The sequence below is a fragment of the Pelecanus crispus genome, chromosome 2 (genome assembly GCF_030463565.1).
Source record: "Pelecanus crispus isolate bPelCri1 chromosome 2, bPelCri1.pri, whole genome shotgun sequence".
NCBI lineage: Eukaryota > Metazoa > Chordata > Aves > Pelecaniformes > Pelecanidae > Pelecanus > Pelecanus crispus.
This window is the reverse complement of record NC_134644.1, coordinates 157,703,560-157,728,251: the sequence shown is the minus strand read 5'-3', so window position 1 is coordinate 157,728,251 and position 24,692 is coordinate 157,703,560. Positions and strand designations below refer to the sequence as shown.

Genomic DNA, 24,692 nt, shown 5'->3' with positions numbered 1-24,692 from the left:
AGCTACTAAGAAAAAAAATTAACTGTCCCAGATGAAACCAGGACAATTAGTTATTATTTTTTCTTTGTGTTGCTAAATTGCTTTATGGGATTTGAAACAATGTAGGAAACAAAGTTGATTTTTGTTGTGGAGACCACTCATATATGACACACATATATGACATTATACCACAGTATGCCAGCACAGACTGTGTCTTCCACCTATGTTTCAGCTATAAAAGGGGAAAAAATGAGAATTCCCCATAATAATCTTGTCCCAGAAAGTTATAGTCTATGGGAAAGACTATTACAGAGGTGTCTGACTGTTAGACTTGCTTACATGGCAGAAAGGTAACTCTTAAACTGGTGTTAAATTCACCTTGTATTGTTGCAATTGACAATATTGATAAACATACCTCATAAAGTTGATAATTGAATCAGAACGTATCTAGAACCACCATATACTATTACTACACTAAACTCTGTTTCATTCCTACATGAACAGACTATTTCTATTGGTTTTGAAGAAAAACATGATCATTCTATTTTAACTTATTTGTCTGCAGAGAGCCAAAAGAAACATGAGTGTTTGTGCAAATATATATATGTGCGTGTGTGTATATTTACATATACACTTATTAGAATGAAGTACTGTTTAGGCATAATACTTGAACTGGAGAACTTCTCTCTAATATTTGTCTCATTGTGAATGTGATAGCTTATTACTGAAAAGTGGCTCCTATAGATTACACTACATTGTACAGTTCAAAGTGAATATTTTATCATCCAATTTATTTGTGTAAATATAAAATATGTTATATTTTATTTTACCTAAGTATGAGTTAATGTCAACAGTATACTAGAAATTCCTGAATCTGCTGACATAGAAGAGCGGCTTTTCCTATGAAAAACAAACAAACAAACAAATCCTCCCCCTGAAAATCCAGAGATTCTTTCTAAGTGTTAGTAGCATCAAAAAAATTATCTCCAAATCTGCCTTCTGTACTTCTGTAGTCAGTACAGGTCTTCAGGACCTAAATGTAGTGACACAGATATGCAAAAATGTCTTTTTCATTATGATTTATAAATTCAGTCATGAATTTATACAATTTTCTTATATGGTCTTGACCAAATTAGGTGACTCCAATGTGTTTCCATTTTTGCATTGTAAAACACATATACTACACATCTACTTTTAGAGCTGCATAGGAAACTTAGCTTGATAAAATCTATACAAAGGACTGAAGTAATTTTGGTAGTTAAATGTTGCTTCCTTATAATATGAAACAAAATGTGCATAGAGAGAAATGTATAGTTTTTCCAGTTTGAAACAATATTAGAAGTTCCTCAAGATAAAATAGACTCACTCTTCTTGCTCATAGTTTAAAGTCACTTTCTGTACATCCTCCATACTAAAACTATATAGGTAGACTAAGTTTTAACTGAGGCTTGCAAGCAGAGAATCCTTATCTCCTTCAGGTCTTTTCTAATACTATACAAAAGGAATCTTCTTGGACAAATGCTGTACATTCTTCTCTATGGCCTGCAAGAAACCAATAAAGACATCTGTTGCTAAAGCATGCAGATGGCCTTTCTCTAATACTCTTTTACAAGGTGATTAAAGTTGTTGATAAGAACACTCTCTAGAGTAACAAGCATCTATGTACAAAGAATGGAGCTGGTATATTTGGGTGGAATACTGGGTGTAGGAAAAAGTGAACTAAAATGGGCCCAGTGTGATTATCTAATTAATAAGCACTAAGTATAAAATTGAGGAATGTTGTGAAGAGATAGCATATACCTATATGTATATATAGGTAGCATCTTTGATATATGTCTTTTATTGCATCAATTTCTAAAAAAAATGAGAAACTTTAGTAAGCAGCAAGTAGGACATGACAGGAATGAAAAGAGATAGATGCTGTAAAGGGTACAGCAGACCCATGCAAACTCCCAAATGGAACTCAACACATACAAAAGTGTCAAAGTCCTGAGTGAAAACAGCTGTACTTCTAGGCTATTTCTGTGCTGCAAATGTTCATAAGCTGTAATATTTCAGTTGTCATTTAGAAAGTAGCTGTTGATAAATTGCAAAAGGATTTGTATGGTTCAAAGGCAACAGTAAATATTAAAATACACAATTTTCAAATCATAACCACTAACACAAGTTTTCTCCTGTGGCAAAATCTGGAATTAAGTCAAAATATAGTTTTTTTTAAATTTGAAACTAAGTAATTTCTTAGGTTACTGCCTTCATAAGAAGTATGTAGTATGGTACTTGATAATCCAACTCTATAAATATAACCTGGGTGAAAAAGTCACAGTGGCTTGCTAATCAAGGTAATTACTTCTCATAGCCATTTGATTATTAATAATTTCAAAAATATTCTTTGCCTAGTCCCAGTGCCATTATAAACATGTTATAGCAGACCATGTGAAAATGAGTCATGGCTGTAATAGTTTCTATTAATTATTTTTATTTCCTCTGTAATTTCAAGTGATTATAGGAAGTGAAATATATTTAACTATAGAATAGAAAAAAAATGTTTAAAATATAAAATCATCACAAAATCCTCCATGCCAAGCAAAAAAAAAAAAAAAAAAAAAAAAAAGAAAAATCAAGTAAACTTCTTGATTGGTCAAAATACAGAACTCAGAGGTATGAAAAAAAGTATTATTCACTATGTAAACAAGTTAAAGTAAGGGTGTTGGGTTTTTTTCCCCAAATGAAATAATATAAAAAGTATTATGAAAAGGTACTATGTTTCCACATACAAATACCATGTACATGTTTCATTCTTGGGATGTGTATTATAATTTCTGTAATTATGGTTACAGATAGGGCAAACAATTAAAATGGAGATATGTCTCTTTTTTTGAAGTTAAAATGGAAAACAATGGATTTGACTAGGCTTTACCATGAAAAATAAGCTCTGAATGTATTTGTAGCTTACCCTCTTTTCACAATATTGCGTTCACTATCAAACCATTTTCTATATTTTATCTCTTATTCCATTCCATTCCATTCCATATTCCTTAGTAAAATTGTTTTAGTCATCTCTGTCCTGCCTTTCTAAGCCTACTCTAGTTAATTATCCTCTCATAATTTTTCTTCTTTGACTTTATCATCTCCTGTTTGTAGTTTCTATCTGTGAAATTACCACTTTTGAAGATCACTTTTTTGAAGCTCTCACAGTGGCCTTAACTAAAACTACAAAAAGAATTCAACTAAAAAATCTAGAAAAGTTTCTCTTTGTACCATAACATTTATACCTGTAATAAGCAAGATTCTGGTAGGATTTCAGCTTTGGGTATATTGAACATTGGAGTTACATTTTACATGATTGTTCAGTTTTATGTGGAGAATTTAAAAAATTCTTTATTCCTGTGTTTTGGTTGAAGCAGGTTTAATCTGTCTGCAACTAAGGTTTTCTTGATAGTTGTCTAGGGAAATTAAATCTGTTTTTTTCTCAGAGTATTACTGGACATTGTTTTCTTGTTATTCAGAACTACACTAGGTTATCGATAACCATGCTGTAATACCAGGTTTCCTTATTATGCTAATATGATTCAGATTTATATGGCAGTGGTTCTTAACACTGATTTATGCAGTGCGGCTGTAAGAAACTTTTTAACTGCTATTAAGCCATGAAGAAACCATTTCAAAAACAGAGGAGTTACTGTTTTTTTCAAAAGAATTATAAACCTGAACACATTTTTTTATTGTGTTTTTTGTTTGTTATTTTTTTAATTAAAAATATGTTTGCTTAAAACAAAGTGCTTTTTTCAGATTGCTATTTAGAGAAGTGGTCAGTTATTCCTGGTATTGAATTCAAAGATAAAATTTCGAGAAAGATTAACCTATTCTTTGATGATTGCAAAATAGATTAGCTAAGTAGAATCATATTTATATTGTCAATTTATTGTTATTTAAACCTACCCCCATTTATTAAAAGGTACATGCTAGATGTAGACTTGGAAGACCTGTAGCTATTTACAGATGTACATTTTATACATGCACAGGTATCATCTGATCCTAAATACAGAGACAAACCCTAGCTGCATTTCTTACCTGTTTTCAGCAAAAGTAACAGAATCTTTGAAAATTTCTTTCCTGGTTTTTTTTTTTTTGGGCCACAAAAATGATCCGAGGGCTGGAGCACCTCTCCTATGAGGCCAGGCTGAGAGAGTTGGGGTTGTTCAGCCTGGAGAAGAGAAGGCTGCGAGGAGACCTTATTGCGGCCTTCCAGTACTTAAAGGGGGCCTACAGGAAGGATGGGGAGAATCTTTTTAGCAAGGCCTGTTGTGACAGGACAAGGAATAACAGATTTAAACTAAAGAAGAATAGATTTAGACCAGACATTAGAAAGAAGTTTTTTACAATGAAGGTGGTGAAGCACTGGAACAGGTTGCCCAGAGACGTGGTAGAGGCCCCATCCCTGGCAACATTCCAGGTCAGGTTGGATGGGGCTCTGAGCAACCTGATCTGGTTAAAGCTGTCCCTGCTCACTGCAGGGGGTTGGGCTAGATGACCTCTAGAGGTCCCTTCCAACCCAAAGCACTCTATGGTTCTATGATTCTATGATTCTATGATTCTATGATTCTATGAAATGATTGTGGTACTCCAAGCATGAAAATAAACTTATCTGTTTGCTAAAATAGTGCATTCTTAACACATAATCAATAAAGACCTTGTCATATTGGACTTTTCTTAGTAATGTTTAGTAAAAGTGTTACTTTGTAAGGAAAAGCAATATCATACTTTGAAACTACTGTCTCTAACAGTGAAACAGTACAGATACTCACACAGCAGTATGTTCTTAAATGTGTAAATCTAATTATTTGGTCCTTGCTGCAATAATAGTTCTATTTATTCCTTAATATTTAAAAATATTAGAAAAGCATTATCTTTATTTTTCTTTTAACAATAGCACAACATTGTATGCTTTCATGCATAGCAGAATGACATGCACTAAACTACATTGTCAAAGAATATAGAAAAAAGAGAAAAATATTCTAGTTGTGCATTTATTGTTGTCATAGAATCATAGAATCGTTTAGGTTGGAAAAGACCTTTAAGATCATCAAGTCCAACCATTAACCTAAACACTACCAAGTCCACCACTAAACCAATTAAGGGGAGAGTAGCAATTTCATGTTTCCTGGCTTGGTGGGGTGATTATTTTTTAATGAAAGTAAAAACTAGGAATCATTAAGGTAGGAAAGGATCTCTAAGATCATCAGTCCAACCATCAACCCAACACCACCATGCCTCTACTAAACCATGTCCCAGAGTGCCACATGTACACATTTTTTGAACACTTCCAGGGATGGTGACTCCACCACCTCTCTGGGCAGCCTGTTCCAATGCTTGACTACTCTTTCTATGAAGAAATTTTTCCTAATATCCAATCATGGGTAAGCTGCATTTTGTCCTTACGCTGAAGACTTCTGAAATGCTTATCTATGTTTGTTATAATTATTAGGGGAAAAGAATACCCCTAAAACTGAAGGGCTCTGTACTTTTACATGCCAGCAAGTCTGCTTGAGATAGATGCTGGTTTTCAGTGATCTTTTGTGTGGTCCTTATGTGAAAATCAAGTAAATGTTTGGTTTTCAATTACTGAACAAATGTAGGTCCTGTTTAATTTAATAGCAATGTTTAGAGCTGATTTGTAAAGGAACTAAAGGTGTGACTCAAAGCCCATGGAAATTGTGGGAAGATGCTGATTAGCTACGATGGCTTTTGTATTAAATCCACTGCCCAATGGACACTAAGAATCTCTGGTGTAGGGGTGGTAAATGTATATAAAAAGTGGTGATGAGAATGATACACTTATTTTTTAATTAATTTTATATTTTTGTTAGTTTTGGAAAGATTTCTCCTTTGTTAGATCAGTTAAGGGAATATTTCCAAACGTGGAGGTTAAAATAAGGTACCTGACACCTTTCTGTTATATTATACTGGATTTAAAGTTTCACTGTCTTTCATGTAACAAAAAATTCCTCTCATAATTGCTATTTTTTTCTTTTCATTTCATATCATAGGAGATGTTTGAAGAGAGTAGTCAATTTGAAAAGTTATACTTAATTATTGACTTTTTTTTTTTTTAGCAAATCTGAAACTTAATTATACTGTGGAGAGTTTTTTTCTTCCTAGAAAGTCTTCTCCTTTTTTTTTTTTCTGGGGATTGAAAGGGAAAAAACTCCACATGCAGATTGTCTGTAGGGGAAGGAGAAAAATTTAAAAGGAAAATCTACATTTTCCAAGTCCAAACTTTTAATTTAGATATTTCTTCCTTGGAAGGGGGACCTTATTTTCTTTTTTAAACTCAAATATGATTTTCTTAAAAATACTTTTTACTTGCCTGCTAGAAATTTTCCTACGGCATTTTAGATATAATGATCAATATGGAATTAAATACTTACTGGCTATGAGACTGATAATGACATGATTATATTCTTTATGCTTATGTAGTATATACCTTGTGCTTATGTAATAGATACATTAATTTACAACCCTTTACTTTTCTGGTTTTGTAAAGATGGTTATAGGGTCCCATTTATGGCTTGATGGGATAAATAATGTCTCGAGTGTCACTGCTTTTTTTCCCAGATCTGCCTGTCTCAGAATTTTAGATCTGCAATTGAAAAATCTTTTCCATTATATCCTGGCTTTGTTATCCTCCACTTTGTGTTTTATTTGGTTGTCTCTGTTGCATTGTATTTTTCCACTTTTTTCCTGTGTTCTGAATCCCTTCCCCTCCCATAGCACTATAAAGTTTTGTTGCTCCTGTACCTGGCCCCGCCAAGGGCATTTCAGAATAGATATGGGAAACTGAAAGCTTATTTTCTCACTGCAGTGGTCAAAAAATCTTTATACATACTTCTTTCTCCACTGCAGTGGATTCCGGTTCTGCCTCGAAGCACCATATGCTCCAGACCTCTCTGTAGAAAGATAGCAATACCTAATGTTGGAGGAGAGAGACCTTCCTCTAGCATTCTCTGGGCTTCTCTCTCCTGCTCTCTACTGCATACCCTGCCTTCATTTTCTCCTTTAAAGTGAACAGGGGCCTGTGAGAAAAGTAGGTTGCTTTTGACTCAGAGTACAAGTTTTGTGGAAGAAAAGGAATGAAATGAAGTCCATGTTTGTTTGGGTTTTGGGTTGGGGTTTTGGTTTTTTTTTTTTTTTTTGAGCTATTGCAGTCTGTTTTCCAGCTAATTTAGCTGATTAATTGATAGGATTTATTCTATTTGTTGCTGTTACTCAACGATGAATTTATATTCTAAGACAGTGAGGTTTTCATATTAAAAGCATAGATTCTGAAATATATGCAAATAAATTTTCCTCCTTCGCATGCCCTGCTACTACAACTTTATCTCTGTACCAGAACAGAAATAACATGTGTGGTGATAATGTCACAAGCATTTTGCTCATGGATGAATTCCAAAACTCCACAGAATATTTAGTATAAGTTGAAGCTGTTCTGGAAGTTCCTGGCACCTATAACGGTGATAAGCAAAATATGACATCTCTCCTTTCCATATTGTGCTATTTTCACACATTGAGGCAAAGTTACAAAAGATAGCTGAGCTCATCTAAAAGCTTCTTGTCACTTACAGAAGCAAATCCTGCTCCCATATTCCTCTGACTTTGGCTGTGTGATCCTTCCCTTCACTTCCATTGGCGCTGGCACTTATCAAGCATATCCCTTTGCAGATCTGCTTCCCTTTGTTAACTGAATTGACTTGGGTTTATTTTTAATGGATTAGCTCTTCATCAGGGTGTTTAAATGAACCAATCCACAGAGGAGTGTGCAAATCAGTAGAACCAGTGTGAAGTCAGTGTCAGAACTGTGGGAAAATTGGAAGGAGCAGGCTCCCCTCCCTTGGTGTTTAGAAAGCTCCAAGATCCACTAAAATGTACTGTACATCTTTACCCAGCTTTAAGAAAAGAAGAATAAACTTTGTTGTCATAATGTTCTAGCTGCTAGAGGCTAACAATATGTAGTGCTTGCTTCATCATTTTTTAATTCTTGTTACTTTAAGGATCTAGAATGTTTTCAAGTGCTCAAAAAGTAATTGTTTCAATATGTTTTGTTCTGATCAGTTTTTCTATCCAAGAAGCAGGAAAATCCTCACCCCAGAGATTTTTAAAGACTGTTTGTATAGTAGTGAGATATCTGGTTCTTTTTACTTACCGTTTGAAGTTGTTCTTGGTATTTTTTAAGTATTAAAATAAATTGACTGTTATAGGAAAGATAATTATTTATAAAGTTTGTTTTATTTCTGATGCTAAAAACAAGTGGAGAGTTGTATAACAAAAGTTTCACACTGATAATGGATGGTGGCAGTTTTTAGAAACATGCTTTGTAAAGAATATAACGATTGTGCCAGAACCTGATGAGTAATTTATTGTTTAGTTCAAAGCAGCTGTTCAATTAAAAATGTTCAGCCTTGACCTATGATCATTATTTTAAAATAACGGATTGCATGAGCAGCTTTGCATTTTGACAGGAAAAAATTATCATTTGACAAAAATAAATTAGTTCATAAATCATATGTCAATTTGTTAATGAATTTTTGAATAAAGTGTAAAATATTTTTATTAACACTTTTAGTGAGAGTAAAACTTGAACCCAGTCAGCCACTTCTGCTCAATCTTGTTTGCTTTCTTTTATAAGCTATTAAGACAAATTCTATTTCCTTATTTTAAACTGATTGAACAGACATATAAAAAGTGTAGGAGTTACTCCTATTCATATTTGAATTGGAATTCTTTTAAAGAAGCCTCTATTTCCTTACTTTCTTCCTAATTCAATGGGTAATTGATTCCTTGGAAAGAGAATTGGAAGATCAAACATCAGTTGTATTTTACCAGGATGCTGCAGATCAAACTTGCAATAGTCTCATCCGAAATTCAACACCTTTAATAACTTCTCAACATGTACATGTGCATGCACACATGCACACCCAAAAAATTAAATACTAGTTAGATTCAGACTTGTCTATTACTCAGTAGAGAAGTGTTTTCCCTCTCCAATACACTTTTGACATTTCAAAAATGTGTGTTCTGAACTGTTGTGTAAGAAAGAACATCAGAGTTTGTGGTGCATTGTCCTTGGCTGGCTGCCAGATGTCCACCCAACCACTCCATCACTCCCCCTCAACAACAGCACAGCAAGAGAAAATAAGATGAAAAAACTCCTGGGTCAAGATAAAGACGGGGAGCTCACTTACAAATTACTGTCACAGGCAAAACAGGCCAAACTTGGGGACATTTAATTTAATTATTTGCTAGTTAAAAAGAGAGTTTGATGGCGAGAAACAATGACAAAACCTAACACACACACCTAACCCCCCATCCCCACATTTTTCTTCCCAGGCTCAAATTTACTGCATTACTATCTCCTCTACCTTCCCCCTCCCTGAGCAGCACAGGGGAGATGGGCAATGTGAGGTTGTGGTTGGTCCATAACAGCTCCTCTCTGCTGCTCCTTTCTCCTCACACTTTGCCCTGCTCCAGCTTGGGTCCTCCATGGGCTGCTCCAGTGTGCATCCTCTCCATGGGCTGCAATTACTTCAGGGAATATCCATCTGCTCTTATGTGTAGTCCTCCACAGGCTACAGTGTGGATATGTGCCCTAGCACCATCATCCATGGGCTGCAGGGGAATCTCTGTTACATTGCCTGGAGCACCTCCTCCTCCTTCTCTGACTTTGGTGTTTACAGGTCTGGTTTTCACACTTTTTTTTCCTCACTTCTCACTGCTTATGCAGCATTTTACTCCTTCTTAAATATGTTTTCACAGGGGTGCCAACAAGTTTGCTGATGGTCTCAGCTGTGTCCTGCAGGGGGTCTGTTGCAGAGCAGGCTGGAACCAGCTGTGTCCATCACAGAGCAGTCCCTGGGCTCTCCTCACAGAGCCTCCCTCACTCCCAAAGCTTGACTCCTGCACCCAATTCATACATGAAATACACACATTACAGAGTCTCAGTTTAACTCACTGCCTAGAAATGGATTGATTTTTTGAATCGTGAGATTTTCATATCCCTCCTAAAACTCTAGAATTTTTTTCAGTATATACTGATAAACTCTGAATTTACTTATTAGTTACATATCCAATCCCTTTCTGAATCCTCCTGAACACTTGGATTAATAAAAGAACTAGTTCAACAAGGTAATTGAACTTCATCTTATCAGTTTTAATTTGCCACTTTTAAATTTCATAGAATTATTTCTATTATTATGAAAGAATTAATATCTTTTATTTAAATTAAAATAGTTATTTTTCTAATAAAGTGTAGCAGAGCACTAGCAAAAAGAGTATGATTCTTGATTATTTGAGTACTATATGAAAATATATAGTGGGTCAATGGAAAAAGTTTGAAGTTAGGAAGGATTAAAAAAGAATTATTACAATTTTAATTATTCTGGACTATTTTACTTTCTAATATAATGCTGGAAAACTAGAACATATCTGCAAGAAGACAGAAATGCAAAGTGCAAGTCATTATTTCTCCCTCCAAAATTCATAAATAACTGTGAGTAGTAACTTGATTGCCATCACAAGCAATTGTGTGGTCCGGTTAATCTGACTTCTTTTGGAGCATATTTGATCCTCTCTTGGATTAGCTATTATTGCTCCTTGACTTTTTAGCTTTTGGTGTTGGAACTGGCTGTTTGGACATGGTCTGTTCTGCTCTGTTGTGGTTTAACCCCAGTAGTCAGCTAAGCCCCTCACAGCCGCTTACTCACTCCCCCCAGTGGGATGGGGGATAGAATCAGAAGGGGGAAAGTGAGAAAACTCATGATAAGGACAGTATAATGGGTAAAGCAAAAGTCACACATGCAAGCAAAGCAAAACAAGGAATTAATTCACTGCTTCCCATCAGCAGGCAGGTGTTCAGCCATCTCCAGGAAAGCAGGGCTCCCTCACGCGTAACAGTTACTTGGGAAGAGAAACACCATAACTCTGAATGTCCCCCCCTTTCCCTCTTCTTCCCCCAGTTTTATATGCTGAGCATGACATCATATGGTATGATGGAATATCCCTTTGGTCAGCTGGGGTCAGCTGTCCCAGCTGTGTCCCCTCCCAACTTCTTGTGTGGCCCCAGCCTACTCGCTGGTGGGGTGGGGTGAGAAACAGAAAAGGCCTTGACTTTGTGTAAGCACTGCTCAGCAATAACTAAAACATGCCTGTATTATCAACACTGTTTTCAGCACAAATCCAAAACATAACCCCATACTAGCTACTATGAAGAAAATTAACTCTATCCCAGCCAAAACCAGCACATGCTCAAAGTTCAAACGGGCATGGATGCATAGGTGGGTGTATAGAATACGGATGTGAGAAAAGTCCATGGCATTGAAGAGCTGAAAGGAAACTAGTTTTGCTCTGACAGTTAATAGAGCAGTCAGAAATACATAATCAGAAATAGTGTTGATGTGATCCATCAGATTAGATATAGGATATATCAGATATATCAGAGATATCAGATATATCGGATCTTCAGAACATGTACAATGGAAGTAGCAGGTTTTTTGCTCTCAGAAGTGTTCTTGTGTACTCATTTTAAAATATTATCTTTTTTTTAGGGTGAAACTTCATTTTTATCATTCTTCTGTCTAAACAAGAAATAAAAACTAAAAAAAAAACCTCTGAAAACCCACCCCAAATGTATATTGGAAACTAAAGAAAGTAGGGTGTCTTCGTGCAACTGTAGAAATACTCTTGCAAGATCTGTACCAAAAATAAAGAGTAATATGTACTAACAAAAGTTTAGAGCTGTTTTATGTGGGAATCAGTTTATTTTTACTGGAGTGACAGTAAAGAATAAAATTATTTTTTTTGTCCCTGGAGTTCTACAGTGAAGCTTGTCTTTCACCATCAGTTTTGTAGGTTGACATGTTAGACACTGTGTTTCTCAACTTTGGTAACCTCTACATTTCCTTAATATTGCTGTCTGAGCTTTGTTTTGTTCCCCCTCCCCTCAACTAGAGGTTCTGGGGAGACCTTATTGCAGCCTTTCAATACTTAAAGGGGCTTATAAGAAAGATGGGGACAGACTTTTTAGTAGGGCCTGTAACGACAGGACAAGGGGTAATGGTTTTAAACTAAAAGAAGGTAGATTCATACTAGATATAAGGAAGACTTTCTTCATGATGAGGGTGGTGAAACACTAGAACAGGTTGCCCGGAGAGGTCATAGATGCCCTATTCCTGGAAACAGTCAAGGTCAGGTGGGATGAGGCTCTGAGCAACCTGGTCTAGTGAAAGATGTTCCTGCTCACTGCAGGAGGGTTGGACTGGATGAGCTTTAAAGGTCCCTTCCAACCCAAACCATTCTATGCTTCTATGATTTTATTTAAATTAAAGACTGTGAGAAAGAACAGTCTCTTTACAGAGATTAGGGTTTTTAAAACAAGTCTGAATCCTGGTATCTTTTTCTTTGGACCTGTTCTTTCACTGGGAGAACAGCACTTTCCAACTTCGGTGTGTGTTGTGAGAATAAGAATTTTAGAATTGCAAGGTCCTCTCTCCTGTGGTATTTGTGATCACTTAGGTATGTTACTTAGATCAGGTGAAAGAGGCTATTATTACATAGGATAATTTCAATCTGACATAGTGTGTCTCATGGACAATTAAGGATTGGATCTGACTGCCCAGAGAGGCCGAGCCATCTCCATCCTTGTCGATTTTCATGACTTAAATGTAAATTAAATGATTTAATGTATAAAGCCCTGAGCAACCTGGTCTGACCTCAGACCTGACCCTGCTTTGAGCAAGAGTCTGGAACAAAGACCTCCTGATGTCCCTTCCAACCTGAATTATCCTGTTATATTGGGTTGTGGAATGAATATTTTGGGATATCTAGGCAATCTTTTTACAGTAACTTTCCTGTGTATTTTTCATATTTTCAATAGGACAAGTTTTCTATTTATTTATTTATTTGACAAGATTAATGTAGTTTTTGTAAACTGCATGGGAAAGCCAAAACAAGAGTGAAAAAAAAAATCTTCTTTCTCTTGTGACATCCATCCTAGTTTACAGTGGACACTGAGAGAGTAAAATATCATAAAACGATTAGAGTTGAATCTCAAGCAATAGGCTGTGGAATTTGATATAGAAATTCAATAGCATGAGATATACTTCAGACTGAATGACCTGTATGACTTTGTGCGTGGAATATAAACCATTCAATTTTGGGGAAGGAGGAGAAGCATTGGGTTAATATGTTAACCTTTAAAGGTGCATGGTCTTTTTCAAAAGCAAACATATATGTACATAACAGCTGTAGGTAACTTTATTTTTTAAAGTAATTTAATATCTTGACTCCTTCATAAACATAAAAGCACCACTGATGTTTAAATAGTGTATTTAATGTCATAGATGTCATCAAAGATCTTGATAGTGAAATGTATACTTTAATTTTTAAAAGCATATTACCTTGCTTTTCCTAGCTTTTCTGTTGACTACCTATTATGACTGACTACTACTGCTACTTAACTAATTTCAGTGCTTTTGGAACTTTCAGCTGCTAGATGCTTAGTTTGCTGTTCAGAGATCAGAGATGTTTACATGTCTGATGAAATATTATGGAAGATACACAAGAAAAAAAGACCACAAAACAGACTGAAAGGGAAAAAGATGCTAGATTTTACATTTTCATGAAAGAGGGCAATTAGAAATATGCCAATAGGGAAATATGTAATTTTAACGTGGCAGGCAGGATCTGGGATGTCAATTTGGATACATTGAACATTTAAAATTCATACTTTATTAAGTAATCATATCTTCTCTTTGATATCCCATTCAAAATAAGAAAATGCCATGACATATATGAGTCCTCAGAAACAAATATTTGATGAGTGTTAGAAGACAAAAATAAAACTGTGCCTAGAAAAGATACCGAAGAAACATTTTATTTCAGTCAACTGATGCTGTTCATAACAAATGCAGTAGCAAATTGGGTGAGAAGAGCATGCTTTTATCTTAGAAAATGTAAATAAGCAATCCCTTCTATCCCTTCTGCTGAGGGCATCTATGTTTTGGGTTTTTTTTTTCTTTGTTTCTTTGGTTGTTGGGTGTTTGTTTTTTTCTTCCCCCAATAATCAGAGCTAGTGGGAAACTGTTAAACAAGAATTTGGCAGGCAAAAGACCTGATTTCACTAAATTTAAAATTGAATTGGTGTAACATTAGGTTAGTCAGATGTTAAATCTAATCATCCGCTACTTAGAAAATGAATAGAAGTGTATATGGATACACAAACACACAGACAGGACTCCACCAGCTAATAATGAATTCATGAGCTATAATTAGAAATATTTTTTCTGTGCTTTGAACATATCAGATATTTCAATTTCCTGAAAACAGCTAAATATGGAAGAACATTTCTGCTGTCTTCAGAAAGTTTGGCTTTATCTGTGAGGAAGATTCTCAGTGAAGGTATACAAATGTTCATTTTACCTACTTTTATTTTATACTTGGCATTTCACTTATTATGCCTATTCTTTTTCAGAATCCATCTTCTCCATTTGACATTAAGAGTAAACAGTTCTTTGGAGATCAAACTAAAAGTGAGAATGGATGGACTTTACACGCTTCATAATTTTACGGTCAAAGTTATAATAAGTTGACATGTTGACATGTTTTATGTTTCTGCATTATTTTATATAAATTAGGGACAAACATTTCTTACACTTTTCAGATTAGCCTAGAACCCTTCCTGTTGTAAAATTCCTATGAGCTAATCAAGTTTATTGAGATCAAGTGAAAAATTACTATTCACTTGAATCTTTTGGTGAATCAAGGAGATTCAAGGAGTATACTATCCAACCCAAACTGAAATATTCTAGATGAATTGTATTTTCGTTGGAAATCAGTAACAGACTGTAGAAAAGCTAGAATTTGTGAACTTGAAAAAAAACAAAGCCTTTAAATAGATTTTTTAAAGATTACATATTTAAAAGGGTAATGCTTTGTCAAACAGCAATTAGCTAAGATATACAGGCAATGAGGAAATGCTGTCATCTTATTTATCACACTATAATCTCAAGTAAACAATTTTATCTAGGAGCACTTTTGTATGACTAATCAAGACTGCTTTCCATCATTTTAACTTTGCAGTTATGAAAAGATTGCTCTAATTTGATCCTGCAGTTGGGAGCTTGTCTTTGCTTAAGGGCTTGTGAGTTTAAAGTCCAGCATGCAGCTAAAAGTTCACTTGACATATGATTAGAGGTTTATCCCAAGGATCACAGTAAAACCAGAAAATAAATTATTGATAAAACTTCAGAAATTTCCAGTCAGAACCCTTAAAAGCTCAGAAACCGTAAATCTAAGATGATTTGTTATTTTTAAATTATGATATAGATGATTAAAAAAAGAGAGCAAGAGAGATTATAATTACTCTTGGAGTAACAGCTTTTAAAATCCACTTAAGAAAACAGAAAACAGACAGGGATTCAACTGTTTACTGTTGTATGCCCATTTTTTTTGTGAAGCTACAGGATGTGCCGGAATATGGTAACTCACAGTAAGAAGAGAGACAGTGACACACGCTGTAAATGGCGTATTTGAAAGAAAATAATTATGTAATTTTCTGTCACTTATAAAACAACAAAAAAGACCCCTACAGATTTTCACATAGATTCAAATATAATCAACATTTCTTAGAATTTATTTACTATATTTTAGTTAATGATGACAGAATATTTAGACATTCCTGCAGATATGACAGTGTTTTGTTACAGACTCCATTTGACCCTTTCCATTACTGAAAAAAATGTATATAAGGATGGAGTCAGAGAACTTCCCCACATATGAAACAGATTCCTTCAAAAATAGTCACAGCTGGAAACAGACATCCTTTAGTCACTTCATTTGTACGTAGAGAAATTTTCTGCACTTGCATCCTGAGTACATAGAGACATCTGAGGACTCAAATTCTGTCTTGTTTTGCCAAGAAGTCTTAACAAATAAAACTATAACAGTGAATATAGTTGTTATTACTAATCCACTTACAATATTACTAATACTCACACTCCAAATAACTAATTATTACAGAAAAATCTTACTGATAATACAGTTAAAATTGTACAGAAACTTCCTAGAATCTGCCACTTTTCTCTCGTGGTGTTCTCACCCTTCTGATATCCCTCTGGATCCTCAACAGCTTGGGTTTTCCTCAGGAGGATGAAGATGGCACCAGAGGGTTGTTATGGTAAACAGCAAGCAGGATAAACTCTTTGCCAAAGAGCATGACAGTGATGATGGAGATTTTCTTCTCCTCATTCTTGGGTCTACTTGGGGTTATTTATACACACATCTGCCATCACATCTCTTATGCCCTCTTCTCTGGCTCCTAGTTGCCAAGTGTTTCTATTCTCTATTCAGTCTTATACAATGAGGTGATTACAAAAACATTGCCAGATTCACCTTACTGAAACTACTTTGCAACGCATCATCATTTTGCATGGAAATAGTATCTAAATTCTAAATACATATTATGTCTCCACATGATGTATCATCTTTAATTGCACTATATTTACTACTGGAGTTTCAGAATTTCTATAGACAAGAAGTTTTTCAGGAAGAGCATCTCATCTTTCTAACGTAGAAGAGCTGAATGAATAAAAATATCTCTCAACCATTTCCTGCACTCCCAAAATTATCTGTAGCCTTTGGGTATCCACCCAGCTAATTTCATACCTCACATTCACAACTTCAAAGTCTACTATGTGGACACATAATGTGTCCTTTTCCTGTGATCATATGGTACCTGACAAGCTTGCTAAGACACCAGCAAGCACAAAGCAAACATATACATTAAAATGCAGTGTATTTTTACAAATGTGTATCACTGTTGTATGATGGATAGCACTCTGTAGCTGAACTGCAGCATCTCAATCAAATATTGCAGTAGAATGTTACAATTCAAAATCCCATTTTTTTAAGAGTTGAGACAGAAAGAAGTGTATTTCTTTCTCAGACCTCTGTAGACATTGTCATTTAGTTCCCATGGCTTCTTACCACAGAAGCCAGTATCAGCTGCTTATGTGATCTCCTTACATATTTCAGGCAACACTAAATGAGCCAATTCCAAAACCAAAAAGAGAAAGAGGATAAGGACTGGGTGAATGAAAATCCCAACCAAAAAAAAAAAAGAAAACCAACCCACCTGTCCTAGTATAAATTTCTTCTGCCAAAGTGGTAGACTATAAAGGGCCGATTGAAGTGCCTAACATTGTTATGTAGGCACATCTAGAATCCCTAAGGGATCCTGCCTGGCCTCCAGCTCTCCAGAAAAGCATGGGTCTCATATTGGTCCAATGTCGCACCTACCAGCTCTGTGCTGATTTCTCAAATACCTCAAGGAGTCTAAAATAGCAGTGGAGAGATGCCTGAATCACTCCATTAGGTATTTTAAATTTGAAAAAAGTTGATGCAAATGGAATGAAATATGCAAATGGACTGTAAGAGAGAAAATAGCTGTAGATAAAAAACCCCACAGCTACTACAGGAAATTTGAATTTTAAATGTGTTTAATATGCAGATGATACCAGCTTAAGGAGACGACTGCTTGTTTTGCATAAGTGTCCCATCTATAAGTTTTGCTTTTACCAGGGTACTTGCTCTAAGGTAGCCATTTAGTCGTGACTGGTCTGAATAAGAGACAATCAGACCTATGCACATCCATTACCTTACAGGCATTTTGCTGCTTACGTGACATTGCTCTCCAGCAGTTATTATGTACTTGCTATGTTTCATTTAAAATGGCAAAGAAAACTATTCTAGCTAACATTTATGACCTTTTGTAGAGTTTTACATACAAATGAGACTTGAGCTCTGAGGTCAATGTACTGAAGTAGCCAATGAATAATACTCAAGGGTTAGGTTACTTCAACTGTCTGAGCAAATTACATCACATTCCCTTTCCAAAAATTATAGTATTTTACCAAGTGATATTCACATGTTGTTGTATTTTTACTTATTAAAATTTTTAATTAATTTTGCATCCACTAAACCACAAATAAAACCTTTGCATTTTTTCAAATAAATTTAAGTATAGCAACCATATTAAAGAAACAAAATGAACCTTTCTGAGTAAATGCAGTTTAATGATGGTGATAAAAGGCACACCCCTGGAAGCTAAATGGTATCAAACAGCTCTAATAATGCTCTGTTTTGCATGAGGAGCTGCAATGCTTGCCACACTAGTAACACATGTTCATTTTAAAAATCCCTTACCCTTCTAAGCTGTGAATATGTACCACTCATAAAATTAAATAATCTGGGATAAATGTGTATTTCTTCTCTGATGGATATGTGTTTATACCCACAAATCCCTCAAATCATTGAGTAGATAAATAGATGCCAGCTAGACCTGCTGTGTGCTGCAAATTACAGTTTTATTCAAGTTATTGGCTTGGGTTTATGTTAGGTCAGCTTACATTCAAGTGGTGAATCTTACCAATGAATGAATGTATTTATTGGTTTATGAATAAGCTAATGGGAAAATTGCACTGATATTGACTTGTCAAAGAATTGTACATATGGCTATTTGGGAGAGGTAAGCATTTTATTAATTTGTTTTACTGTTAGTACAAAAATATATTCTCATAATCAAATTAAAAAAATGCATTTTGTAAATCCTAAGTATTCTGTAAATAATTCTCCGTCTTTGCATATGAATATAAATTCTTTAATCTAGTCTTGTTTTAATGACATTATTCATGAAGATACCAATGACAAAACAAAGAATAGGTTTCTGAATACATACACTGATGACTTGATGCGTATATATGTATCTGTATATACACGTCTTTAAGTGTCATTGCTACTTCTGTTCATGTTTTTCAATTGTCTGGTCATTATGCTGATTAATGTTATCTTATCGTATGGCTTTCATACCTGTCATGATTGTAACCAATAGCAATGTCTTTAAAAATGGTTTCGGTAAGGGCATAGGGTAATGAACGAATATTCCCTGGAAAAAAGAGACAGGCTATAGTGTGGTTTGTTTTTTTTTTTCCAAAGATTGCTTAAGAAAAAAACAACAATATAACACCCATTAATTTAAAGTATCTGTTAAGAACACCAAGTAGATGGTCATCAGAGAACAATATAAAACTTTTTATGCTCCCACAGCAAATGAGTCTCATGGTAAATTACTGGTACACTATATAGAACTCATCCAAAGGTATCTTAACATTAATAATAAATAAAACATTAAAATAAATGCTAATATTGCAATTACAATAATTTTTCAGGAAATCATTTCCTGACATTTTGAATTCTGGGCTTCTCATCACCCTGTCCTTCCTTCCGGTGAGACTAGAAATACTGATAATGACAGGACATAATTTATCAGTTCATTTCCAAAGTAGACTGAGAGTGAATTTCAGTACAAGCAGGAGAAAATGTATTAAAGCCACATTAAACAACATTGGTGTTTGTAGTATTTATATCAAGCAAAATTAAAAATATACGCCTTTTCTTCCAGTAAAAAGTACCTGTGTTTACATATATTTTTTAAGTCTCTGCAAGACCAACCTATGAACTGGGTGTTCTGGAATCCTATAAAGATGTATTGCAAATCAAACATCCCTGTGAATCTCACTTAATACATAACTGGTTTATAGTGGGTGTTTTAACAAAGTAGTGAAGAGTTTTGGAGGTTGTTTGTGTGTGTGTACACTAAATTTTATATTTCACACATAACAGTAAATCAAAACATGATTATGAATGTATGTATGGGAAAAAAAAAAAAAAAAGAAATGGTAAATTTATTCTAAGAATGGAAGGGGAAAAGGTAAATCTTGAGCAACCTGGAGTAACTCTCATGTTAAGCCTACTTTGAGCAGGAGGTTGGACTGTCTGACCTCCACAGGTCCCTCTGACCTAAATTTTTCTATAATTCTAAAGTCAAACTAATAAGTAAAAATAGGGCTTGGCTACAAACACATGAATCATTAATAAAATAAACCTTCCTAAACTGCTAGACAATTTGCCACACAGGGCTAACTGGGCTCCAGAGGTATGTCTAGATTTCACTGGTGAGTATACACAGATAAATTATTCAACTTGTTCTTTACATATTTTTGACATATAAATACTATGAGGTTTGCTGGCCTGGTATGAAACCTGATGAGGTTATTCTCCTAGAATAGAGAAAATAAGTGTTATCATATGTGCATCAAATGAAAAGAATGTGTAGAGCTGAGCATCAGCAGAGCACATCAGCAGTCCTATGAGTACACAAAAATTGTCCTTTCGCCTGTGTCTCAAATGTAGTGGTTTTAATAAAACAAACCAAACCAACCAAACCAAACCAAACCAAACAAACAAACACCCCCACCCCCAGCAACCCTGTAATTTCTTGCAAGAGAACTTGCTTTATGGATGTATGATTTCACAGTGCTGCTCTTTGGATTTCCTGTTTCAGTTGAAAGCAGAAATATCTTCTCTGAGGCTAAAGTACATAGTTTAAGTAATCTTAAATTCCCTCATTAAAGTGAATCACTGTCCCCTTTTTTTCATCATATTGCTGCAGAAAATTCATCCACTACAAATTTTAACAGAACTGTGCGTAAAATGTATAAAATAAAAAATGCAATAGATATTTGAACATAACCCTAAATAGTGTAAATTGGCTGGTGGTTTGTGGGGTTTTTTTACATCTGCTGATAATCTGGACCATCTTTAAAGTCCATGTTCTATATCTTACTATTATCTCTACTAAGTACAGTTTTCTCAAACCAATGTACTTTACCTGGTTCAGTGTCCATGAAAGCCGCTAAATTTTATATTGATTCCTTAAACTATCATATAAAAATCATTTTCTCAAGTAATATAGATTATATACTTTTAAGTCAGTTTCCCTTTCCATGATGAACTATTGTTTGGAACAGCGATCTGTCACACACAGTTTTGTTTTTCAGACAATTAACCATGAGTTGTGCTTTTTTTGTTTCTTAGGTTAACAGGATTTCATCTTCCTCCGCCTGTGACAAGTACAAAATCTGTATTTTCACTGCGCTTGACAAGTGACTTTGCAGTTAGTGCTCACGGGTTTAAAGTTTACTATGAAGGTAAGACATTCTTAACGAAAGATTCTGGATTTTTTTTCCTCTGATCTTGACACATAATAAAACTAGATGTCCCACACAAATGTATACAAATACACATTTATAACCTTATCCAAGTTATGTTCATTTTTCATGCAGTCATTCAGATGCATAGACTCACATCTGAAACCAAAATATTGAAAACTCTACCATCTATAGCCCCATCCAGACAAAAATGCTTTATGACTTTTACTTTAATAATGCCAAATTCTTTAAATTCTGAAAAACATAATCATAATCTTTCTGGTCCTTCTAAGGTATGCTTATTCAAATTACTGCCAAGACATTACTAGTCACTTTTGAATTTCAATAGATAGTTGAATTTATATCTGTAAGTTTAATGGATGGATTCCTTCTTATACTTTTGCATAGCAGAAATGCTGACTCGGTTCTCTGAACTGACATACAGCTACATCCTTATTGCAGTTTTTACAATTGTCTAGAGTTTTCTCACAAACATTGAAGCAAATGAGCTGGCAAATATTTTCCTGAAGTCCAGAAGTTCATAGTATTGTAGGTATGTTCCAGGAAGGATCGTGATGATGATCAAGCTCATTTTAGTCATGTTTGAAGCACTGGAATATATCATCCATCCAAAATTTTTACATCAATTTCTTGGTACTGTGTTTATAGCATATAGATAGAAACTGTTGTTTTTCTCTTTTTCTTTTCTTTTATTGTTTGGTTTTGGTGGGGTTTGTTTTTTTTTTTTCTTTGTTTTTTTTTTTTTTTTTTTAAATTGATGTAAAGACACTTGATCTTTCTGCTTCCATTAAGTGTCTCTGTCAGCAAGCCAGGAGCTATAGTAGACTGCCTGGAGAAGCTCTGAGGCTGTTGTTGTACCCTGTTCAGTCCCACCTGCAGCAGAAACTAATACCTGAGAAAGTAACTAGCTTACTAACACTTTGACAGCTAGGAAAATATCCGACAACTGGTAACACAATGAAGGCCTGCCACAGAAATACAGTCCAGAATCACTCTGTAGTAAAATGTATTCAGCCATTGACATAGTCTGCCTTCAGGTGTAATGCATTAAAATGCTACTTCATATAGAAATACCTTTCCACATGTACTTATGTAAAGATATGAAATTAAAAACATAAAAGAATTCTCAGGCCTTTCTTGTCCCTTGAGTTGTTATAGAAAATTATTGAGGCAATTACACACACTCTTTTTTTCTGGCTTGCACACAAGCAAGAGGTAATTTACAAAATAGAAATTCAAGCTATGTGTAACTGGTTTTGGCTGGATTATAGCTGTTAACAGCTGTAGTCTGTTAATTCAAGCTAAGTGTAACAATTGGTTTTGGCTACATTATAGATACACTGTAGTCTGTTAATTTTTCAAGTGTTCAATAACTGTTCAGGAGCAGCGTTATTTCAAAAATGTTATCTAGAAATGTACTATGCAATTCCTATGGGCTTTTAACTATGCAAAATATAGTACATACTTCTCTTAACGCATATTAGGAAAATACGTAGCATTTTTTATCATTGATTTGGTGCCATAAAGTGTAGAATTCAAATTCACTATATATGGTATCAGCTGCTGTCTTTATACATCAGTTGCCAAAAGATTTTGCACTACTAATGCTAGCAGATAGTGTACTATGCATTTCAGCTGTGGTAGAGAATGATTTAACCTAAAATGGAAGGTCACCAATAGAGTTCAGTTTGCACATATGACTGACTCCTCACATAGTTCCTTTCTAGGCTAAAATGACATGCTGATTAATAGAACTCAAGCTCCTAAATCACTGACAAGTTTGGGGAAATTTTACCTTCAATCACAGAAATCAGCATTTTAGAACAGAACATAAACTTGTTACCTTGAATTTGATACTAATCTTTTATGAATCTGAGGCTTTATTTTGTGAAATCAGGAATATTGAAAGAAGTTAGGCTAGACCCCAGACTTTTAGTTCACTGGAGTCTCCCCACAGCCAGACCTGCATTTTTAAGTACTGCATCAAGGCAGCTTCATTCAGTGAGAATTTTCCTTTCAGCTCCTGTTTTTCTGACTTCCTATGGAGCTACCTGTCTTTATACCCAGATAGCAAAGAAATGAAAACTCATTACGTTACATTCATTTCACACATCATTCCTTGACGTGAGAGAATAGATGTATTTAAATGATAATCACATCAGGGCAATCTCCATTTCTGTTCTTGCACTCTTTGTGAATGTGTATAACCCTGCAATCAACATTTTCAGATCTGGTTCTACCTAGTATCCAATTTTCAAAAATTTTGATTGCCCAGTAGCTCCTTTTTAGCTTCCTGATGAAACATCTGCATACTTAGTACCCCTAAATATCAGACCACATACTTAAGTGCTTCATTATGGATTTGTAATTTGAAACCTAAGATAGAAATGATTAGCAACCTATCATTGCAATAAAGCAAAATGATAGACGGAGATAGCGTGAGAGGGCAGGATGAGCAGTAGAGACATATCTCTGAAAGGATTAGATCCAGGTGTGATTTGAAAAAGAAGGAGCATACCTTTCATAAGCGGTGATCATTTAAAATACTTTCCTTTGAAATGTTTTGAAGTAGAGGACATAGACAGACAGTTATATGGGATGCATTACTGTTCACTACCTTTAAAAAAAACCCAAAACCAAAAACAAACAAAAAAAACCCCCAAAACCCAAATAAACAAAGCCCACCAACACCTCTTATTCTGACCTCCCATCCTCCTTGACATATTTGCAGTTGAGCTGAAAGTTGACAAGAAACTCCACAGTATCTGGCAGGTTCTGTAGGAACTATGAATCTACTGTGGACTTGCTTGATCACAACGTAGAGGAACATATTAATTTTCTGGCCTCCTGAGAATAAAAATGTGCCTGAAAAGATATAAAATTATGTCATCAACAGAACTACTGTGCTGGGCCATCATATGTAAGCCCCTGCAATTGCATCCAGTCAAACAAAGTACACAACAGACCACAGAAATACCTATTCTGGCCTCCTGCCCTCAATATCATAAGCCTCAGTCTGTACCCTCCCTCCCTCCCTCCTTCTCTCTTTCTCTCCTTCTTTCTCTTCTTCTCACCTTCTTTTTTTCCTCAATGCCAAGCAGCATATTTGGGTTAGCTTTGGTACCATTGTGCACATACTTTTTTATGTTCAGTTCCTCTGTTATTTGGGAAAGAACACACCTGAGAAATACACCTCTCTATATAGCACAATACCCCTGGAGAAAAAGGGTTTCATGAAAGAAAACAGAAACAGATTACCCAAAAGAAAAAGACTTCACTTACAGTGATGTAACTAACTTATACTTACAGAAAATGGTCAGATGCATTGAAAATTAAGGAGGAATTTAAAAAAAAAAAAAATTGAGCCTACAATAATTACCAGCAGCAATTTATCATTTTCTCACTGTCTAGCAACACAGCTTTGCTGGCTGGAGTGAGAAATGTGGGAGTTACAAGTCTGTTGATTCCATGCCTGTTTTTTTCTGAAGAGTTTTCTGGCATATTGTCTTTTTTTTTTTAGTAGCTTTCAGGGTCTGTGTAACATGTATGGGTATTAATGTATGGAGCAGAAATGCTATACTTGATCCTCTATTTGAT

At 34.9% G+C, this 24,692-nt stretch overlaps 1 protein-coding gene across 3 annotated transcripts in view; it reads left to right on the top strand.

Annotated features, from left to right (window-relative positions):
• The window catches only part of CSMD3 (CUB and Sushi multiple domains 3), a 760,009-nt gene that overhangs the window by 102,810 nt on the left and 632,507 nt on the right, over positions 1–24,692 (top strand). For all 3 annotated transcript variants that reach the window (XM_075706425.1, XM_075706424.1, XM_075706423.1), the window contains exon 3: positions 20,962–21,074. In XM_075706425.1, coding sequence (XP_075562540.1) covers positions 20,962–21,074 — 113 coding nt within the window. The remainder of the gene's footprint in view (positions 1–20,961; positions 21,075–24,692) is intronic.